The sequence below is a fragment of the Micrasema longulum genome, unplaced genomic scaffold, assembly GCF_059751315.1.
Source record: "Micrasema longulum isolate JH-2025_06_02 unplaced genomic scaffold, ASM5975131v1 h1tg000225l, whole genome shotgun sequence".
Lineage (NCBI taxonomy): Eukaryota > Metazoa > Arthropoda > Insecta > Trichoptera > Brachycentridae > Micrasema > Micrasema longulum.
This window is the reverse complement of record NW_028277430.1, coordinates 782,531-801,398: the sequence shown is the minus strand read 5'-3', so window position 1 is coordinate 801,398 and position 18,868 is coordinate 782,531. Positions and strand designations below refer to the sequence as shown.

The window sequence follows — 18,868 nt, the reverse complement described above, 5'->3', positions numbered from 1 at the left end:
TCATTTAAAAATAGATCATTTGGAATTTGGATTCCATCAGGGGGATCTGAAGGTTTCTCATTTCCATCCATAGTTAAAAGATTATTTAATTAGAAGGAAAAGAAAAAAATAAGTTTAAATTAATGTGTGAATAAAGTTCTTTGTGAATTTATTTAAAAAAAAAAAACAAAATATGTAAAAAAAATATATGTAAAGGATACTGATGCACCAAAAGAAAAGATTATCACAGTTTTTAAAACTTAAAGAACACTAAGTGTTCTATCTAAAACATAAGAAACACCAAAAACGGAGGAGCACTTTGACAGTTGTTGTCGATCACTTTTCACGTTATTGTTGCAATCTTATAAATTATAATAACAGTGAAAAAATTAAACATTATGTACAAATCTTGTAGTCAATTTTTCATTTTATTATTGCAGCAATTATCAACCAGCTCAAGTGATCGTGAATAATATTTTTACATTTTTCAATGCAAATTTGAATGCAAATTTAGTGCAAATTCGTCAATTTTTGAATTGTGGGTGGGAGGGTGGGGGTTTGAATGGGTGGGATAGATAAAAAGAAACGGCTGTTGCTTTATCCGCAGATAATGGTGCATAAGGAACTGTGGTCTTACGCTGCCAATCCTGAGACTGTGATTGAAAAAGGGGGGAATAAGGAAACACAATAAAAATAATAAACGTGTAGGACTATACTGAGTATTTTATTAAATAAATTTCCAAAAATTGTGTCTCCTAAGTTGTAATAATTATACATTTTACAACAGTCACAACCTCCGATAATTTTGTGATCCAAGACATCCGGAATAATCTAACTAAATACTAGACTAACATATTTATTTATACACTTAACTTACAATACTATAATTACTTAAAGATATAAGATTGTTAAGTATTTGTTTAATGTTGTTTTTATATTCAATTGCCCTAAATGTAACATTAAATATTTATGATTGAATATAAAAATAAACTACATAATTATTTACACTAATTATTTTTCCGCATTCATCCAGACGATCAAAAACTTGCAATGTATTTATTTTTTTCATTTGCTCTCTTTCAATAGGTTAAATTTCCTAGGACAAATATTGCAGCGAAATCATCACAGTTTTAACAAGTTTGAGAGAAACGATACCGAATCATCGAGACGGGGTGACATTACAAAATGTGTAAATAAAACGACGGTAAACTCCATGAGACACGCCAGGCTCGGTCACGGGTCAAGGACAAAATAACCTCGAAAAGAGCGCAAATCAACGTCTTGTTTGTTAAATAGACATCGGTCAATAAAAACTTGGAAATACTTTCATATAAACTGAACTATTGCAATCAAAGTGACGAAATATTTTTTTTAATGCAGATTACAGAATTAATAGATGTTTGTTGATTCTGTTATCTTTTTACCTGTTTACTGTACTTTACCACCAACATCTGAACAGTTGCCATTGAAAAAAATTATAATACTAAGTAATTAATTATAATTCTAAATGATTTTGTCTTAACGGCTAAAGCTGTCAGTCCGAAAGACTATAGCACATTATGTGAAACTGAAGTAATTATATGGTGGAAGTAGATATTGTGTCCCTTTAAAAACAGTCAGCAACAAAGGTGTCTCAGTATGTTAGTCAAATAAGATTTATTTAAAACCATTAACTACAGTAATCGGAAGTGAAATACATATTCCAAAAAAATAATTGACGTGTGTCCATATTAGAAAAAAGTGACCGCAAATCTGCTTATTTGGTTAGTACTGTTTTTTATTTAAAATTGGAATTCTGGAAATATAGGACTCATTCATGACATAAGAAATTTTACCCCGTGACCACGGAATTATATATAATATAGTTTTCAAGAGAATCGAAAGGAAATTAAGATCATTATTTCAAGTTAATGTTGACCAAATATTCAACAAACATTCTGTGATTGATCACAGATATCAAACACTTAAACACGTAAAAAATTTCGGCATATGATAATCCAGTATTTTCTTAGAGTACTAAAATCGCACGCCGAAAAATTATACATTTTAATTATTTGTATAAAGTTATTTCGTTGTTAGGAAACATTCAAATTTTTAAACCAAATTTTATCGCTAGTTAACCGTGTTAGTAAACTCATTGCTAGAAATTTAAGAGTAAAATTTACAAAACATCTCTGCCTCAGAAGCCCGTTTGTTCAATTATTCGTCAGCTTTAACTGCAGGTTAGAAATGAAAATTGACGGTGATCAATAATGGGCTTCAGTTAACTTTAACTGAACAAACGGGCGAAGAAGACAACTGTGAAGTAACACTGTATGAATCTGAATATATGACATATTTTGCAGAGAAATTTAATTAAGCTAATTTCAACTCAATAATAGGTGCGGTCGGTGATAAAAGAATTGTATTATGGTGATTTAAAAAAAAATGGAGTTATATATCATGTGAATTTATTATTATATAAAATTGATCTGGTCTGCAAATAGGTTTGTGCCCACTTTATACAAGAATACTGTAAAAAATGGTATGAAAAAGAATTGATTAACTTTTGACTGATGGTGTGCGGTCTCGCGACCACGCGTCCAACAAAACATTGTTCACCCTTCCCCGAACATTATGTGATTGGCTTGTTCAAAATGAAAAATAATGTCAAGAAATTCTGCCAGTCAAAGGCTAACATTTGAATTAACGAATTGGATTTCCAATGATTCATCCGGCTGAATCTCACCCAGGTGATAATGGCTTCAGCTCTTTTACTTCACAAAAGTCAACAGATGGAAGAGCTGAGGAAATGTGGATGTTCAAACATGGGCAGAGTGGTGAATGTTACGTAAAGTGGCCACTTAAACCAGCCAATGACAGGTCATAAGCCCTGTAAATGCCTAGACTTCCATATTCCCTTCTCAAAAATGTTTTCCCTCTCTGTTGAAATAAATTTAGAATTGGAAATTGTCCAAAATTCAACTTTTACCATTTTTTAGCACAAAAATAAACTTTTTAATAATATTAGTGACGAATTTACATAAATAAATTGCAATAAGGTCTTTTCACATTTATTTTCAAAGTGAAAAATTACGATGGATAAATTTTCTACAATTGTTTAAAATACGCATATTTTAAATTACCTAAAAACGAGACGTTTCGCACCCTATGGGACAAACAGCATGTGTTATTGCACCATATTTGTACGCAATGCTTGTTAGGAATGCACTCGGCGGGCTAGACGCGTGATGTGACGTAAACAGAGAGCCGTTTTTTAGCCCGAAAAGTATGATAAAAACTTGCTTTTTATGCATTGATAGTTTTATCATTATAATTGTGAAAATCTAATCTAATATTAAAATTTTCTACATTATTCCAGATTTGTGCAAATACCCTATTGCTTGTTTTTTGTATGAAGAAAATATGTGGCGTTCCAATGCGATGACTACCATAGTAGTGGTAATTCTGTGTCTTGGATCTATAAAGACTAATGTCGTAAATAGCAATATTATGAGGGAGTAATTTTTTAACCATTTTGTGGCGTTATAGTTAACTGTTTGATAAAAAATATTGTTTTAAAAACATTACCACATTTGTATTTGTTTTCAAAATACATAGTTTAAAACATTTAAGTTTGTAAGTGAAAGTTCGAAGTTCATTGTAATTTATTATATAAATAAAAGACGAGTGATACTTTAATCCCAGTCTCGAAGATGTCGCGAAAGCGATGAAACCAGTCACTGGATATTCCAAATTTGTAGATGAAAGTATCACTTGTCTTTTATTTATATAATAAATTACATAGTTTAAAATATTGTTTATTTGAGGGTCAAAAAAAAGTTCCAATGATAGCGAACTCCCGTTTTGGTGTTTTTGAGAAAAATAACAAAAACTGCTACACCAATGGCAAAGAGAGTCTTTATGTTAGAAATGTTATTTTCATTGAACTTAAACTTTAAGATAAGATTTAATTAATAAGATAAGATTAAGATTTAAGTAAATAAATTAGCTTTAATAGAAACACGAATTCAAAAAACTTTCTTAATATTCGTATGGCACGGCCATTTTGAAAATTTAAATCTCAAGCCTATCATTGGTCGAATAAAATGGCCGATGGATATTGCTACATAGCAAACATTTGCTTCCAAACACTATTTTCAAACCATCAGAATTATGATTTTAAACTACATTTGCAACTCAACTCATGATTTTTATAAAAATAATGTTGATGACATCATAACCAAAAAAATTTTTTTTTGGAGGTTGCTATCTTCACTTCCAATGCCCTCATTTAATTGACATAGACCCTTTACAAATTGTTGGAAAGAAAAAAAAATCATCTGAAATTGGCCCTTTTGGATCCGAACCAATTAATGCTCTGGGTCTTGATGACAAGAGGAAGTTAAGGGAGTTATTTTCAACTGTATATAAATTAAAATTGTATTTTCTGTATGAAAATGTGTATATCTGTATAAAAATGTATCTTCGTATTGACTATTGAGCCTGTAATTTAAAATGTTTATAAAAAATCATTATTTGAATATTTAATTTTTCATAGAGCAAATTCGCTTTTAATTTACAGACAATTGAAGACAACGATTTTAACTTCCCATGGTAATCGGGGTTCTGCTCTCATATAAATAATGTTAGATATTGTATAAAAATCATGTACCAAAAGTGATCATTTCTATATCTTACATTTCACTTCTGGTATCGTATCACGATCGAATCAAGCCGAGGTTCCGAGTAGTCATATATATAAAGGTAGTCTTATATTCAGATTCACACAATCGATAATATTAACGTGTAAATATTTAATGTGACAAAGCGTGGTAAAACAATATGAAAATGATACAAAAAATCAAAACAGGGAAATAGGCTAATTACTGGGAAGTGATACAATAATCATTTTACAACGAAAAACCAACACATTTTAGATATATTTTTTTAACATAGTTTCATTACATAACATTGCATCATGGTGGTGTGTTAAAATGTATAATTTTTATTTAGTACTAATATAAATAGGTACACCGGTATGGTTAAAATTTTGCATGCAGTAAAAATTGAGTAACTTTTTTTTCCTTTAAAAATTCATTCATCTAAATTATAAATAGTATTTGCGTGTAATAAATATGGCAGTTTAAATGACTGGTAAGAAATCAAAGTACAAGATTTTATACTTTGTAATATTGGAACTGTAAAATAGGAATAAATTGCTCCATTAAATTTATAATCGTCGTATAAATTAAAAACACTAAATTCTATACGTTTTGGACTGTCAAAATTGAATCGGAAAATAAATATACCAAAAACCAAATTTAATTTAAGAACAATACATTGATACGACTCTATATAGCAGTATTGTGCAAGTAGTTGAATGAAAAATTGGAATTTTCCATATTTAACAATAAACTATAATTAACCCTTTACGGATCTGAGTTGCGACATTTTGGTCATACCGTATACATCTCAAATAATTTACGCAAAAGGAGTTTGAACTGTTCAATGTTTAGTTTAGTTAAACTTCATGGTTTAGTTTTGCTAATTTCGAAGATTGATTAAATTTCTCTGCAACTGAAAATCACTTCTAAAAACAGTTACAGTAAAACCTCGTTTTTACATTCCTCAATTTTACGTTTTCCCACTTTTTACGCCGAAACGTTTAGGTCCCATTGTTTACCATAAATTCTCATTCAAATATTCCCCCAATTAACGTTTTTTACGATTTTCATAACTCCAGTTTTACGTCGAATTTTTTTCATAACTCATTCGATCTGTCAAAAGGCGAGCTGCTCGCCGCCGCGTGAATGGAGAATAAAATTGAAGTAAATAAAAAAATGTGTAAATTATTGTCTCAAGCCAAATTCAAAGTAGGTGCAGTGTAACTGACCATTTTGTTTAAGTGTCTAATTTTGCCAGTTTTCTAAATAGTGACATGCAGTTGACGCATGTTTAGGAAGAATAAAGTCTTTGCATCAATAAATTACGATGCAGAGTTAAAATTTAGCAATAGAAATATTATTTGAAGTTATAAACATAGTATGGATATAAGATAGTTTAAACAGTTATCATAAAAGTGTGAAACAGTTTTGCCGCGATGTTTGTGACAGTTGAAATTTTGTGTGCCATACTAAAAAAAGTGATATAATATATATTTATAAATTTTGTTCATATATATGAACAAAATTTCCCAATATTTAGGGAATAAATCATTGTACGCATTTTATATAAATTCAAATTTTTATTTTCATAAGGTAAGTACCTACATAAAATTATTAAACATGTTTTTTTTTTAAAATTCAATAAAAAAATACACAATACACAGTATTGACAATTTTAACAATTTTTCTGCAGTTTTTCATTTCCTCACTTTAGCGTTTTCCTCAGTTTAACACTTTTTTATGCTGCTCCCTTAAAAAACGTAAAACAGGGGTTTTACTGTATATAATTCTCAAATGATTTTTCCCAGAAAAATCTAAATACATCCGTAAAGGGTTAAATTATCTAACGTTTATTTTAATTGTATTCTGTTTATTGTGCTATTTATTGTTTATTGCAAGTAATTTAAGTGACTAATGAAATTAAAAGACTTGCGAAGTTATTGCTTTCCGATTGAACTTTTTCAATTTCATGTTATTGTGGCAAGACGTAAACTTAACAAAGACAAATTCCAAATAATAAAATCTTATATAATATACATACAATGCGTAAACTAGAGCAGTCCAATTGCCTTAATTCTCGCAGAGTAACCTAACGTTTTGTAACGTGTTCATTATGCACAATTATATAGCGAGCGTCATTTTAAAATTATTTTTAATCGAATCTAAGTAATAAATATTGCTTATTTCGTGTCTCTGACACGACGTAAATCATTTTGTGATAATTTTATTTTTAAATATGAAAGGTTATAATTTAGAGTATAATTTAAATACATTAAAAAATAAATAAGAAAATTTTGATAAGTCCATTTGACAAAAAAAATGTCTGCGAATGTGTTAATATGAAAAAAATCCCGAGTAAGGAAATCGAGTGAAGATGAGTTCACCTTCTTGAGGTCCTGAGTTCGATTCCTGGCAGGGTGGATGTGAAATATTAATTTCAAAGGTTTTTTTAACTGCAATATTTCATTATATCTGGTAAGAGAGTAAGACGACCATCTTACCATCATGTAATAGATGATAGAACTACGCTGCATTTGATAAACTAATTCAGTGCCATATGCATCACTGTGTGCAGAAAGGGGATGATGATGATGATGATGATGATTAATATGAATATCTCAAATTAATATTAGCATTAATATGCTAAATATTAAAATAAAATATGTTTTGCAACAAGCGTGGGCTGTTTTGAGGAATACAAATACTGCGGTGAGAGTTGAAGGTGCGTAGCAAAAAGACGCTTTTATCTCCTTGATTGAAAATGAACAAGTGACAAATAATATGCTCCTAAAATGCTGGATGCTGGCTTAATGATCAGTGGGCTCACTCTCAGGAGAGTAAAGTTAGGATAGAGATGGCTAGGAACTGCTTTTTCAAGATGTGTGACCTACTTAGTAATAGACTCAATCTGCGTATGGAAAGTGTGCGATCTTTTTAGTACTTTCTATGGCATCAAAAGCTGGACTCTTACCCTACCCAAGCTACCACTAAGAGAATTAAAGCCTTCTTGAAAGAATGCTTAAAATATAATGAGTAGAAAGTTTGCAACAAAGAAGTATTATAGGAATAGTAAATACAGCATCAGCATTTGTGATTCTTATGTTCCTAAATCTTCTAGTATGTTTATTCAAAATAGATGAAATAAAAATTGGGTAACTTTTAAAAAATCGTCATTAATAATTCAGATCAGTTGAATTTACTGAATATATATATTTAATATTTATAATTAATGGACGGATTTTCACAAGTTAATTCTACAACAGATCAATATTTAGGATAGATTAATTCATTATGAAATACAGTGATTAAAATTAAAATGAAATTTTCTCAAGTATGATGAAAATTATTATTTTTAAACGATAAGAATTGTGTAAAATTTAAAACAAAATGATTTGCGTCGTATCGCCGACAGACCGTCGATACAATTTATATATTTTTAAATGAAAAACAACCCAATGCGATAATTCGGAAGACCAACAGCTGATCATAAAATAAAAACGTGTCAGAGTTAAAGACTAGATAAAAATATGCGTAGAATCGGGAGTATAAAATAGTTTCAATGATTTGTTTTGATTTTTATTTACCCCAGTTTGCCTTGTCAAAAATTGTATATAAAAACTATGCAATTATGCTGTTTATTGTTGCGGCTTATTCATTGGAGAATGACATTATTAAATTAATAAAAAAATAATTAAGTATTTTTAGTCCACAGCCGAGTTAATTTGAGGATCAAATGAACTCTTTTGTTGATTGGTAGTTTTGGAATGAATGAATTAATTAATTTGAATGCAAATAGACCAATAGGTGCGTGTAAAATTAATTCAAATACATATAGGCATGCGTAGAATTCATTTAAATGCAAATAGGTACTCATATAATTAATGCAAATAGCCAAATACACGCATATTTATTTGAATGTAAATGGGCCAATAGGCACGGGTAAGATTCATTTGAAATCAACTATTGGCCTATGATAAGCACGTGTATGTATCATTCCGATGCAAATAGAACAATATTCACATTAAAAAATTAGTAGAATTGATCCAACTTTACAGAATGCAAATAGACCAATCGGCAATGAATAAATTGGTCAAACTCAGAGTGAATTAATTGATTTTATTAATTATTTTTTAGACCATGCAAGGGCGTGATAGTACAACTTTTAAATGAATCCGGACAAGGGACTTGTTAGAGACGTACAAGATCCTAAATTTTTTTTTTTTACCAAAATGAAATTATTACGTTCTTATAATTTACACAAATATTTCATTTTGAGGGCCATTTTCAACGAGTTGTCACTCACTATTAGAAAATGGGAATCAAGATGGGGTAGAGTGGGATTCGAACCGCGGACCTTTGATCCGTGAGTCCGAGACACTAGCCACGGGACCACAACCCGATTCGAAAATGGTCACAATGAACCAGTTGCACCAAAAAAATTCATTAAAGTTAAATAATTCTTGCGTTTTTGTCACAGTGGACAAAATGTATTGTCAAAAACAACTCATTCTGCCGCCCATTTTGACAAAAATGCAACAAACTTAATGTTATTTGTGCAACTGGCCCTAAGAGATGAATCAATGCAATCCAAATAACCGTTTTGGGGGCATCACTGGAAGCTCTATCCTCCCCAGTTCCTCCTCATTCCCGAGAAAAATTACCTCTCCGGCAGAGTAGCAGACTGAAATACTTGCCAAATAACTCCAGTATCGTCTACAGAAAATAAACATACTAAAGATGATATGCATTTAGTTCATACTTATCTAAACTTTGTGTTCAAAAATAATATTATTATTTGTTACAGGCAGGCAGCCTTTGCTGGTATATCTCGTATACTGCTTTTTGTCCAATTTTTCTTTTTTCAAAAATGCATCCGAACGGTTTTAGAACTGAAATGGAATGGACAACTGGGCTCGGCAATTTATTCCGTAATGATGTAAGTCCTAGCGCTTTTAATCTACCGTGGGAGAGCACCCTTTTGACTAATTTGGGGATTTCCGTAGCCCATCTCTGGACTTTTTCCAGTGGCTCGATGTCTTAATACGAGTTATTTTTACATACAAATTGTACTATCACACATACTCACTGGCTTTGAACTGTGTAATGTCATTTCCAAATAGCGTTCCATTTAATACCATTGTCCAAAAAGTAATTAAAAGAATATATTTTTGTACAATCGGCATACGGAAATTAGTAAATTAGTAAATCCTTTCAAATATCGAGAATTGATCTATGCGTCTTTTTTGGAGACTGCTAAGAACATAATGGGACTGAAAAAGGATTCATAATCAACTCAGTTTGTTTCATAATTGAATATTATGTTTTACAAGTAATCCGCACTATGGGAGCATAAATCTCATATTTGATATTATCACCCGTTAAGAAGCCGATGATAGTATTAACAAAATTAGGTTTAAGTAAAAGTATGCTTCGGTGTAAAAATATTTTCAGTATTGAAATAATTTTGGAAGTGATAAGTGATGTTTGAATTAATAGAGCACTCTGAAGGTGAAAACAAATCGTTTCCAATTGAAAATGTTCAGTTTTTTTCGGCATGTTTGCCTCGACGGAATAACACGACCAGCGAAGCAATTTTGTTTGTCTGTATAAAATTGAAAAATTAATGCTCGTCAAATAATAATAATTTTATAAAACTATTTATGTACACAATAGATACAGAGTAAATGACACCCCATTGCGGATTTGAAGTAAGGCCTTGAATTGAATACACATTTGTAATAATTACACGAGTGCCTGTATCGAGGCAGAAATTTATTTTACGGTTTTAATAACAAACATGTACAGAGCTTTCCAATTTTTAATAAGCCTTCGTTAATGCGACAGTGCTTGCCGGTGAATCGAGTAAACATACGAGTTTTGTTCGTGTTAAATGTTCCACCACGTACACACAAGCGAAGGTTTATTAAAGATCGGAATGGACTGTAATGTATTGTAGTATTAAAATGCTGTAAAACGGTATTTTTTAATGCATATCGATGGTTATAGTGCAATATGTCGCAACCTGCATTCACCTAATTTTTCAGGAGAGGGTGAAAACGTTTTCTCTCCGATTTTAATTAGTGAATGACCCTGATTTGATTCTCGTTATCATCGGTTAACATTGTTTTAATAATTAATATTTAAAAAAAAGTGTTTACCATTATCGATGTTGAGACATATTGTTTTTAAGTGGGATTGGACATATTGTGTCCCGATTTTTCGGAGCACTGATCTTGTAATAAATCGCTTGCAGGCAGACACTTTGCCAGTACACGGAGAATCCATTTTCATAGTAAAACCACTTCTTCTGGTAATTTGCGACATATTGCACCGTATAACTGTCAATATGTCGTCTACTTGGGCATGTAGCCGGGGTAGTGGGGTTGGGGCTGCGGCTGCGCGCGAGTGCCGGTGGCGTACAGCTGCTGCTGGAAGTTGTGGAACTGCTGCGCGTAGTTGGGGTCCTGCGTGCCGGGCACGACGAAGGGCTGCGCGCCCTTGTAGGCGCCGGGCAGCAGCGAGGCGGGCAGCGGCTGCGCGGGCGGCGCGCGCGGGCGGCGGTAGCCGGGGAAGGGCTCCAGGTAGGGCGCGCGCAGCGGCGCGCGCGGCCGCGGCTCGGGGAAGTAGTGGTGCGGGGGCGCGGCCACGCGCTGCAGGAAGTCCAGGCTGGGCGGCCCGCGCGCCGCGCTGCACGCCAGCTGCGGCCGCGCCGGCAGGTACTGGATGGTGTTGGGCGCGCTGGCCTTGACCTGCACGCTGGCGCCCGCGAAGCCCTTGCCGCCGCCCATGCCGCCCGCGCCGCCCATGCCGCCCATGCACGCCTCGCCCATCTTGGGCGACATGCTCATGTCCGGCGGGAAGTCCCCGGGGCCCATCATGCCGTCCATGGGGCCCGCGCCGCCCATGCCCCCCATGTGGCAACCTGAATCATAAAGACTCTTATAATATCCTGAAAAGTAAACTGTAATTATTTATCAGTCAAAAAACCGCTTTCATGAACAACATCAAATGAATTATTTTTTTATTCGATTAATTTACATAGATCAATTTGTCCCATCTCTAACGTTTTTGCAAAATGATGTAACCTTGTAAGAACGTCGTTAATAATTAGGTTTATTTTAGTTTTAAAACTGATTTTATATATTTATGATTTATATGTCAAGCATTGTAATAAAAAAAATAATTAACATGCCAGATACAAATGATTTTTCGGGTGTCAATATAAATCACTCCTTAGACATCACTACAAAGTTATGTCATCACTTTTGCTGACAACTGTCATTCTAATCAAGCTATATTTCAAAGACTATAGTGTAGTTTTTGGGGTAAGGTAAGTCATTGTATAGAAAGTTTTAATGTCCTACATTTGTCTCTGCAACATATATACAAACGCATGTGAGAATAAATAATAGAGAATAGTTCTCTACGACTCACCCATGTCCTGCATGAGCAGGGCGGGATGGTGGTGGGGGTGCTGGTGCGGATGCGGATGCGGGGGCCCCCCCGTGAGCTGCTGAGACATTTGCGCCAGGGAGGAGATGGGGTCGAAGGCCCCCGCGCCGCCACCGCCTGGCGCCAGGGGAGCGTGCTCCCCGCGGACCATCCCTCCACCCTGGAAACAAACACATTGATTAAATCTTCGCCAGAATGTTGACCATCTTATTTTAGTTTGATAATGAAATCCAAGTTTGTGCTGCTATTATAGTGAGGGTTGGGTATTTTAAATGACTATCAAGACACCCCTTTCTCGCCGTTACCGCAGCGTTGTGAGACCGATTATATGATAGTGTCTACATATCATTATCATTCCCTTTCCGCGCCTAATGGTGCATAGGGCACTGCATTGGTACCAGTCCAGGGAATACGAAATATTCTGGTGTGAATACCCTCAGGAATCGAACCCGAGACCTCTTGCATGGTACGCAAACGCGCTGACCATTACACCACAAAGCCGGCTACATAATATACAGGGGTGAAAGTATAACTAAATGTGAGATCAGTTTGAACGGAGATATACTGAATCAGGAAGAACTTGTGTATCTGAGAAGTATGTTTACTCTAGAGATGGAAAGACTGAGAAATATGTTGAAAGCAAGGCGAGTGCACTTCAACCATGGCAAAAAAATGTTTATTGCAAGAGGCAAAATTAGCCGTTCACAATGGAGTCCGGGTCCCGACCCTGATGAATGAAAGCGAAGTGTAGACATGGAAAAACAGGGATGAAAGTAGGCTGAATACGTCGAAATGCAATCTCTCAGGCGAATGTGAAGTAAAACTATGTACAATAGATGCACAAATAAGATCTGTACATTACGTAAGGCTGAGATAAGTATTATGGACAGAATCAAGAAAGGAGCTGGGCAGAAGTAAAATGGATTGTTTCATTCGCCCAAACCAATATTGAATCAACTGCTCCACAAATGTATAGTTTATATTATGTTTTTGTTCTTTTATTGTCCGTTTTATAATATAAATAATATAGGTGTACATAAATTAGATATAAACTTAAATACGTAGTGTTTAAAACTGTCTGAACATTTTGTTAATTATCTCTGTTTATTAAGTCTTCTTTTTTTATTCTCACATGTAAAAATATTTTTTGAAAATATATTGTTAAGTGTTCTCGGCACGGGTAACCCCAGTGAGGTCACATTATTTTTATTATTAATCTTTGTTTCGCAACAATGACTTACCTCTGGCGGAATGTTCCCCGTGGGGCTATCGTCCATGGCCTTGGCCCCCATGCAGGCCATGCCCTTGCCCATGCCCTGCATGGGGTGGTGGCCGGGAGAGGACCCCGCGCCCCCAGGAGCGTACGGCCCCTGGCTGAGAGGCCCGCCCTGCCCCTGGCCTTGTCCCTGCCCCTGGCCCGGCGTGTTGGGGCCCTGGATCTGATCGCGGGAGGGAGTCTTCATGTTGTCCTGCGATCGATTCGACGATGGACTCGGCCGCTGCTTTTCGCCTGGTATAGGAAACGATCGGAAAAGATTATAGTAATGTAATTTTAGCATTTAAATCGAACACTGATTTCAATCTTCTAATTTTGCTAATTTGATTTTTTCAACAAAAAACTCGAGTGATCATAAATATATCGTCGGTAATGCTGGAATACGCGTAACCTGTTTTTTTAATGAATATATTTATATATAATATCTTACTGCAATAAATTCACTATAGGGACTAAGAGCCGTTAGTTTTTATTGAAGAAATTGTCCCGTCAACATGACAAGTAATTTTTTTTTACAATCCAGTGCCCCAAAAAAAACATGTTTATTTCACCTACATATTAGGCCTACACATTAACACCTGAAAAAAAATTTTTTTCAATTTCTTCAGGTGTTCTTTAAACCCTGTCACATCCGAAACCAAGATGATCAGTATGGGCAGAAGACATATTAGCATATTTAAAAAAAATTTTTAGAACAAAGAAATTTTTTTTAGGGGAGAAGTGAGGGGAGCGCGGCGCAGTATCAGACTCCCCCCCCTCCCTATCCTCGTTTCACCCCTGCAGAAGTAAGCAACCATTTTCTTTTTTTGGCATTGAATTTTTTTCGTTCTAAAAAATATTTTAATGTGCCAATATGTCTTCTTTCTCGAACTGATCATCGTGGTTTCGGATGTGACGAGGTTTAAAGAACACCTGTATACTTCTTTATGGATCAGGTGGACTTATCAACGATATTTTGAGTTTGTCCAAATTTTTGTAGACATGGACTGAATTCAACTCCCCGGGGAGCTGTTGACATTAACATATTACAACAGAGATAAAGAAAATTTTAGAGAAGCTAATATAGAAGTCTAGGCATCTACAGGCCTTACGACCTGTCATTGGCTGGTTTAAGTGGCCACTTTGCACACTGTGTAACATTCACCATTCTGCCCATATTTAAACATCTATATTCCTTCAATTCTTTTATCTGTTGATGTTCTATATTACCTTCTCTAAAATGTTCTTCATCTCTGTTGTAATATTTTAATGTTAACAGCTCCCCAGGGAGTTAAATCCAGTCCTTGTCTACCAAATTTAGACAAACTCAAAATATTGTTGACAGTTGTTATTCCTAAATAAAAATATAAATTACATGTGAGCGAAGCGTTCAGAGTACTAGCCCTGTCCTCTTTTATTTTTCTGAACTGGCGAAATTGGATGATCAATTTTACAAAGGGTGAAAATAGAAAATGGAACAAAAAAGCAGACCAAATACAATAAATCAACTGACCGTCGCTGCGCAATAGTCGGTCTGTCTTAAATGCAAAGGTGGAGTCTTGCGCAGTTACAACATTTTTTTCATAAAGACCCCTACATTCTTAGGAGCACTAGACTACAGTTCACATCGCACTATCCGCTGACCTGGTATGCTGGAGTTGGGCGTCTGGGGGTTGTTGGAGCCGGGGAAGCCGGGGCTGTGGTCGAGGGAGTAGCGCCCCGCGCGATCCATATGTGAGCCCCCGCTGCTATTGTGTCCCTCCGGGGTGCCGGGCATCATACTGCACACAAACAATTCAAATTAACAAATGGAATACATATAAAAATATTTTAAATGCAGTTGACAACCTTAGAAAGGTATTACAGATGTGGACATTTTCAATTAGGTAAACCTGTGTCTTGAATTTCAAAAAATAATTCCTCGTGTATACACAACGTCGGCCTCGTGGTATAATGGTCAGCGCATTTGCCTACCATGCAAGAGGTCTCGGGTTCGATTCCCGACATTGTTGATATGAAATATTTATTTCAAAGGGTTTTTCACACTAGAATATTTAATAGTCCCTTGACTGGTACCCAAAGCGTAAGACTGATCACCTTACCTTCATGTAATGAAAAATGATCAAGACACGCTGCAATTGGTGTATACGTACATACAGTAAACCCCTGTTTTGCGTTTTTCAAGGAAGCAACAAAAAAGTGTAAAACTCAGGAAAACTTTAAAGTGAGGAAATGAAAAATGTATGGAAAAAATCAAATTTCATTCAAATATAATTATTGTACAAAACTATACTAAATATACTGAAGAAAAATTGTAAGAACTAGCATCATTGGGGATTATTCATATTTACCAATGATTTAATTGAAAATATTTTGTATTTTCTCAAGCAATACAATACAATGTGTTATTTTTTATTAAATAAAAAAAAATACATGTTAAAATAATTTTATCTAGGTACTTAACCCTCAAAACACAAAAATAAAAATTTGAATTTGCTTAAAATACATACAACGATTTTTTCCCTAAATATTGGGAAATTTTATTTATATTTTCCATCGCAGCAAAACTGTTCCACACTTTTATGATATTTGTTTAAACTATCTCCTTTTCTCATTATGTTTATAGCATCAAATAATATTTCTATTGCCAATTTTCTAAACATTCTGCATCGTAATTTATTGATGTATAGACTTTATTCTTCCTAAACACGCATCAACCGCATGTCACTATTTAGTAAAATGTCCAAATTAGACACAAACAAAATGGTCAATTACAATGCACCTACTTTGAATTTAGTTTTTAGACAAGAATTTGCACATTTTTTTATTTACCTCGATTTTATTCTCCATTCACGCGGCGGCGAGCGGCTCGCCTTTTGACAGATCGAATGAGTTATGAAAAAAATTCGACATAAAACCGGGGTTATGAAAATCGTAAAAAACGTTAATTGGGGGGAATATTTGAATGAGAATGTATGGAAAAAAAATAGGACCTAAATATTTCGGTGTAAAAAGCGGGAAAATGTAAAATCGAGGAAAGTAAAAACGAGGCTTTACTGTATATTATTTGCGTATTATCCACATAAAAGACTATAAATTTGTACGTTATTTTAACGATTATCTTACCCGGGGGACTTCTGATTCGAAGGGGGCCCATCTTTGAGTGATGTATTTGGTTGTTTCTGGATTGTGAGCTCTTGTCCTGTGAACATTACCTCTAATTAGAACAAGAATAACATTTCAATACCAAAGAATTATTATTGATTTTTTATAATAATACTTTTAAAGGGAACAATTTTTAACTCCCTAGACATTGGTCATAGCTGTTTGGCGACCGCTCTAGGTGTGCTGGGACTTTCAAGAATTTATTTCATTATTTTTTCCTAGTTTTTATCTTGATAATTAATAAATTTTTGATTTTATCGTTCAGTTTTTATGTGAAAAAATATTTGTTTATTTTATGTAAAAAAAGGTGTGTTTAAACAAGATGCAAAATATATGATTACTAGTAACGATGCTCTTATAGGACGTTGTTTTTATGTTTTTTTTTTTAAACACTTTAAATGGTTATCATCACATCTTACAGAAGATCTAATTATTGAGCATTTTTGACTATCGTATTTCTGACTAGTAAAAATAAATCTTCAAAGTCCTATAAGAAAAATTCACACTTATATGTAAAATGTGTAGAATTTGTAAATTATTATTAATTCACATTTGTGTCACAAAATTTCACACTTGTGACACAATAATTCACATTCTTGTCACACAAATTGACATTAGCGTCAGGAAATTGATAAAATGATTCATCTTAAAATGAAATTACCTACTTCTGTTAGTAATATTACTTAAATTTCTTTAAAAAGAAAAGAATCATCTAAGTTCCATTGCGAAATCTCACATTTGTGTCACACAGTTTTACATTTGCGCCATACAATTTCACATTTGTGTCATATAATTTCACGTCTGTGTCGCACAAATTTACATTTGTGTCATACAATTTCTCATTTTTTGTGTCACACACATTTGTGTGGCACAATTGACGTGTGTTACTCCTCCAGTCTTCGATCATAAAATTATTATTCTAAGCTAGAAAAGAATATATCTGGCACATGCATTTATTTATGTACACACAACACCAAAAAAAATACAATTTAAAAATAAGAACAAGCATGCAAAAACGTGTGCATCAAAAAAAATAGTGTTGCTAGTACAATAATTATTTACAAAATAATAAATAACAGCAGTGCTTAATTTAAAATAACAGTAAAAATAAATGTATGTGCCGGCCACTAAAATCCTACAAGACGACAAGATGTGTAAAAAAATACATTGAAAAATCTGTAAATAATGAAATAAAAATTATTTTAAAAAGCATTATTAGTATTAAATGGGAATAATCTGTATTAAATGTTTGCGGTTGAATTTTTTTCCTTCATTTTTTATAACATTCGAGTCGTCTCGTGGAATTTCACTTGTATACATAATTCCTATTCATGATACTCTTCACTTTGTGCAGGAACACCGTGACATTTTATACCAATGAAGAAAAACAAACTTTATTTTGAGAATTACAACTTGAAACCGTTTTCTAGAAACTCGGTTCTTTCCGTAACTACCCAGAAATGTTTTACATTCCTGTACTTATAATTTATTTGACATATTTGAAGTACACTACTATTTTTTGAAATTATAATAAATTGAGAGTCTTGCGAATGAGTTAAATTTTTTGTACGTTTTAAAAGAAAATTAATGTTTTTGCTTTCTTGAATAACTGTGTTGGGAAATGGGAACCCAATGAGGAAGTTCAGTGATTTTTTTTTATTTATTTGTTAATAGACTATTGAACTAAGCCAAAAAAAAATTTTAAAAAAATTATTTATCGTATCATCAGAGCTATGATTTTTTAAAATATTGTATTTCTGAAATAACTCCGCGTGCAACGTCAGAGGTTCTTTTCCACTTATTCTCATTCAGTTCTTCCCATTGGTCCAGAAACGACAAGCAGACCGGAAATCTTCCATAGCTCTCAGATCATAGGTTGATTCATGTGAACCAGTGACGTCATTCAAAGTAGTGCGTTTTTATTATTTTTTCCGTACATTTTCAAGAAACTTTGTAGTACAATTTAATGCTCTAATGTTTACTCCGCGCAAGAAAACATTTTTTGTATCCAACTTCCTGTAGGGCTGAAGTTCCTCATTGTGAAAAAATAAAAAGAAAAACTTTGATCGCTAGTCCGCTTTCGCGACAATACCTCGGGACCACAAAGAAAAATCGTTTTTTAAAGAGTATGTATGTAACTAGATAAATAAACTGTATTTTTACTAACATAAAAATATCATTTCATAAGGCCTGATTTTTTTCCTATTTTTGTTTCGCTAAGATTACTATTTTTGAACATACACAATTGCAAAAAGGAAAGGCTAGCTGTCTAAGGGTCAGTTGTACCAAAAAAAGTTATTGTTGCGTTTTCTTAAAAATGGACAAAATGGTACGCATATACAAGTAAGAAAAAAACGCAAGAAGTATTTGA

At 33.7% G+C, this 18,868-nt stretch overlaps 1 protein-coding gene across 1 annotated transcript in view; it reads right to left on the bottom strand.

The window, feature by feature from the left end:
• Window positions 1-687: 687 nt before the first annotated feature.
• LOC148283527 (uncharacterized) overlaps window positions 688-18,868 on the bottom strand; it is a 51,041-nt gene continuing 32,860 nt past the window's right edge. Inside the window, 5 exon segments of the mRNA XM_088243702.1 lie at window positions 688-11,547; window positions 12,060-12,237; window positions 13,319-13,587; window positions 14,977-15,113; window positions 16,459-16,534. Of these exon segments, the coding sequence (XP_088099828.1) occupies window positions 10,979-11,547; window positions 12,060-12,237; window positions 13,319-13,587; window positions 14,977-15,113; window positions 16,459-16,534 (1,229 nt within the window). The 3' untranslated portion in view covers window positions 688-10,978.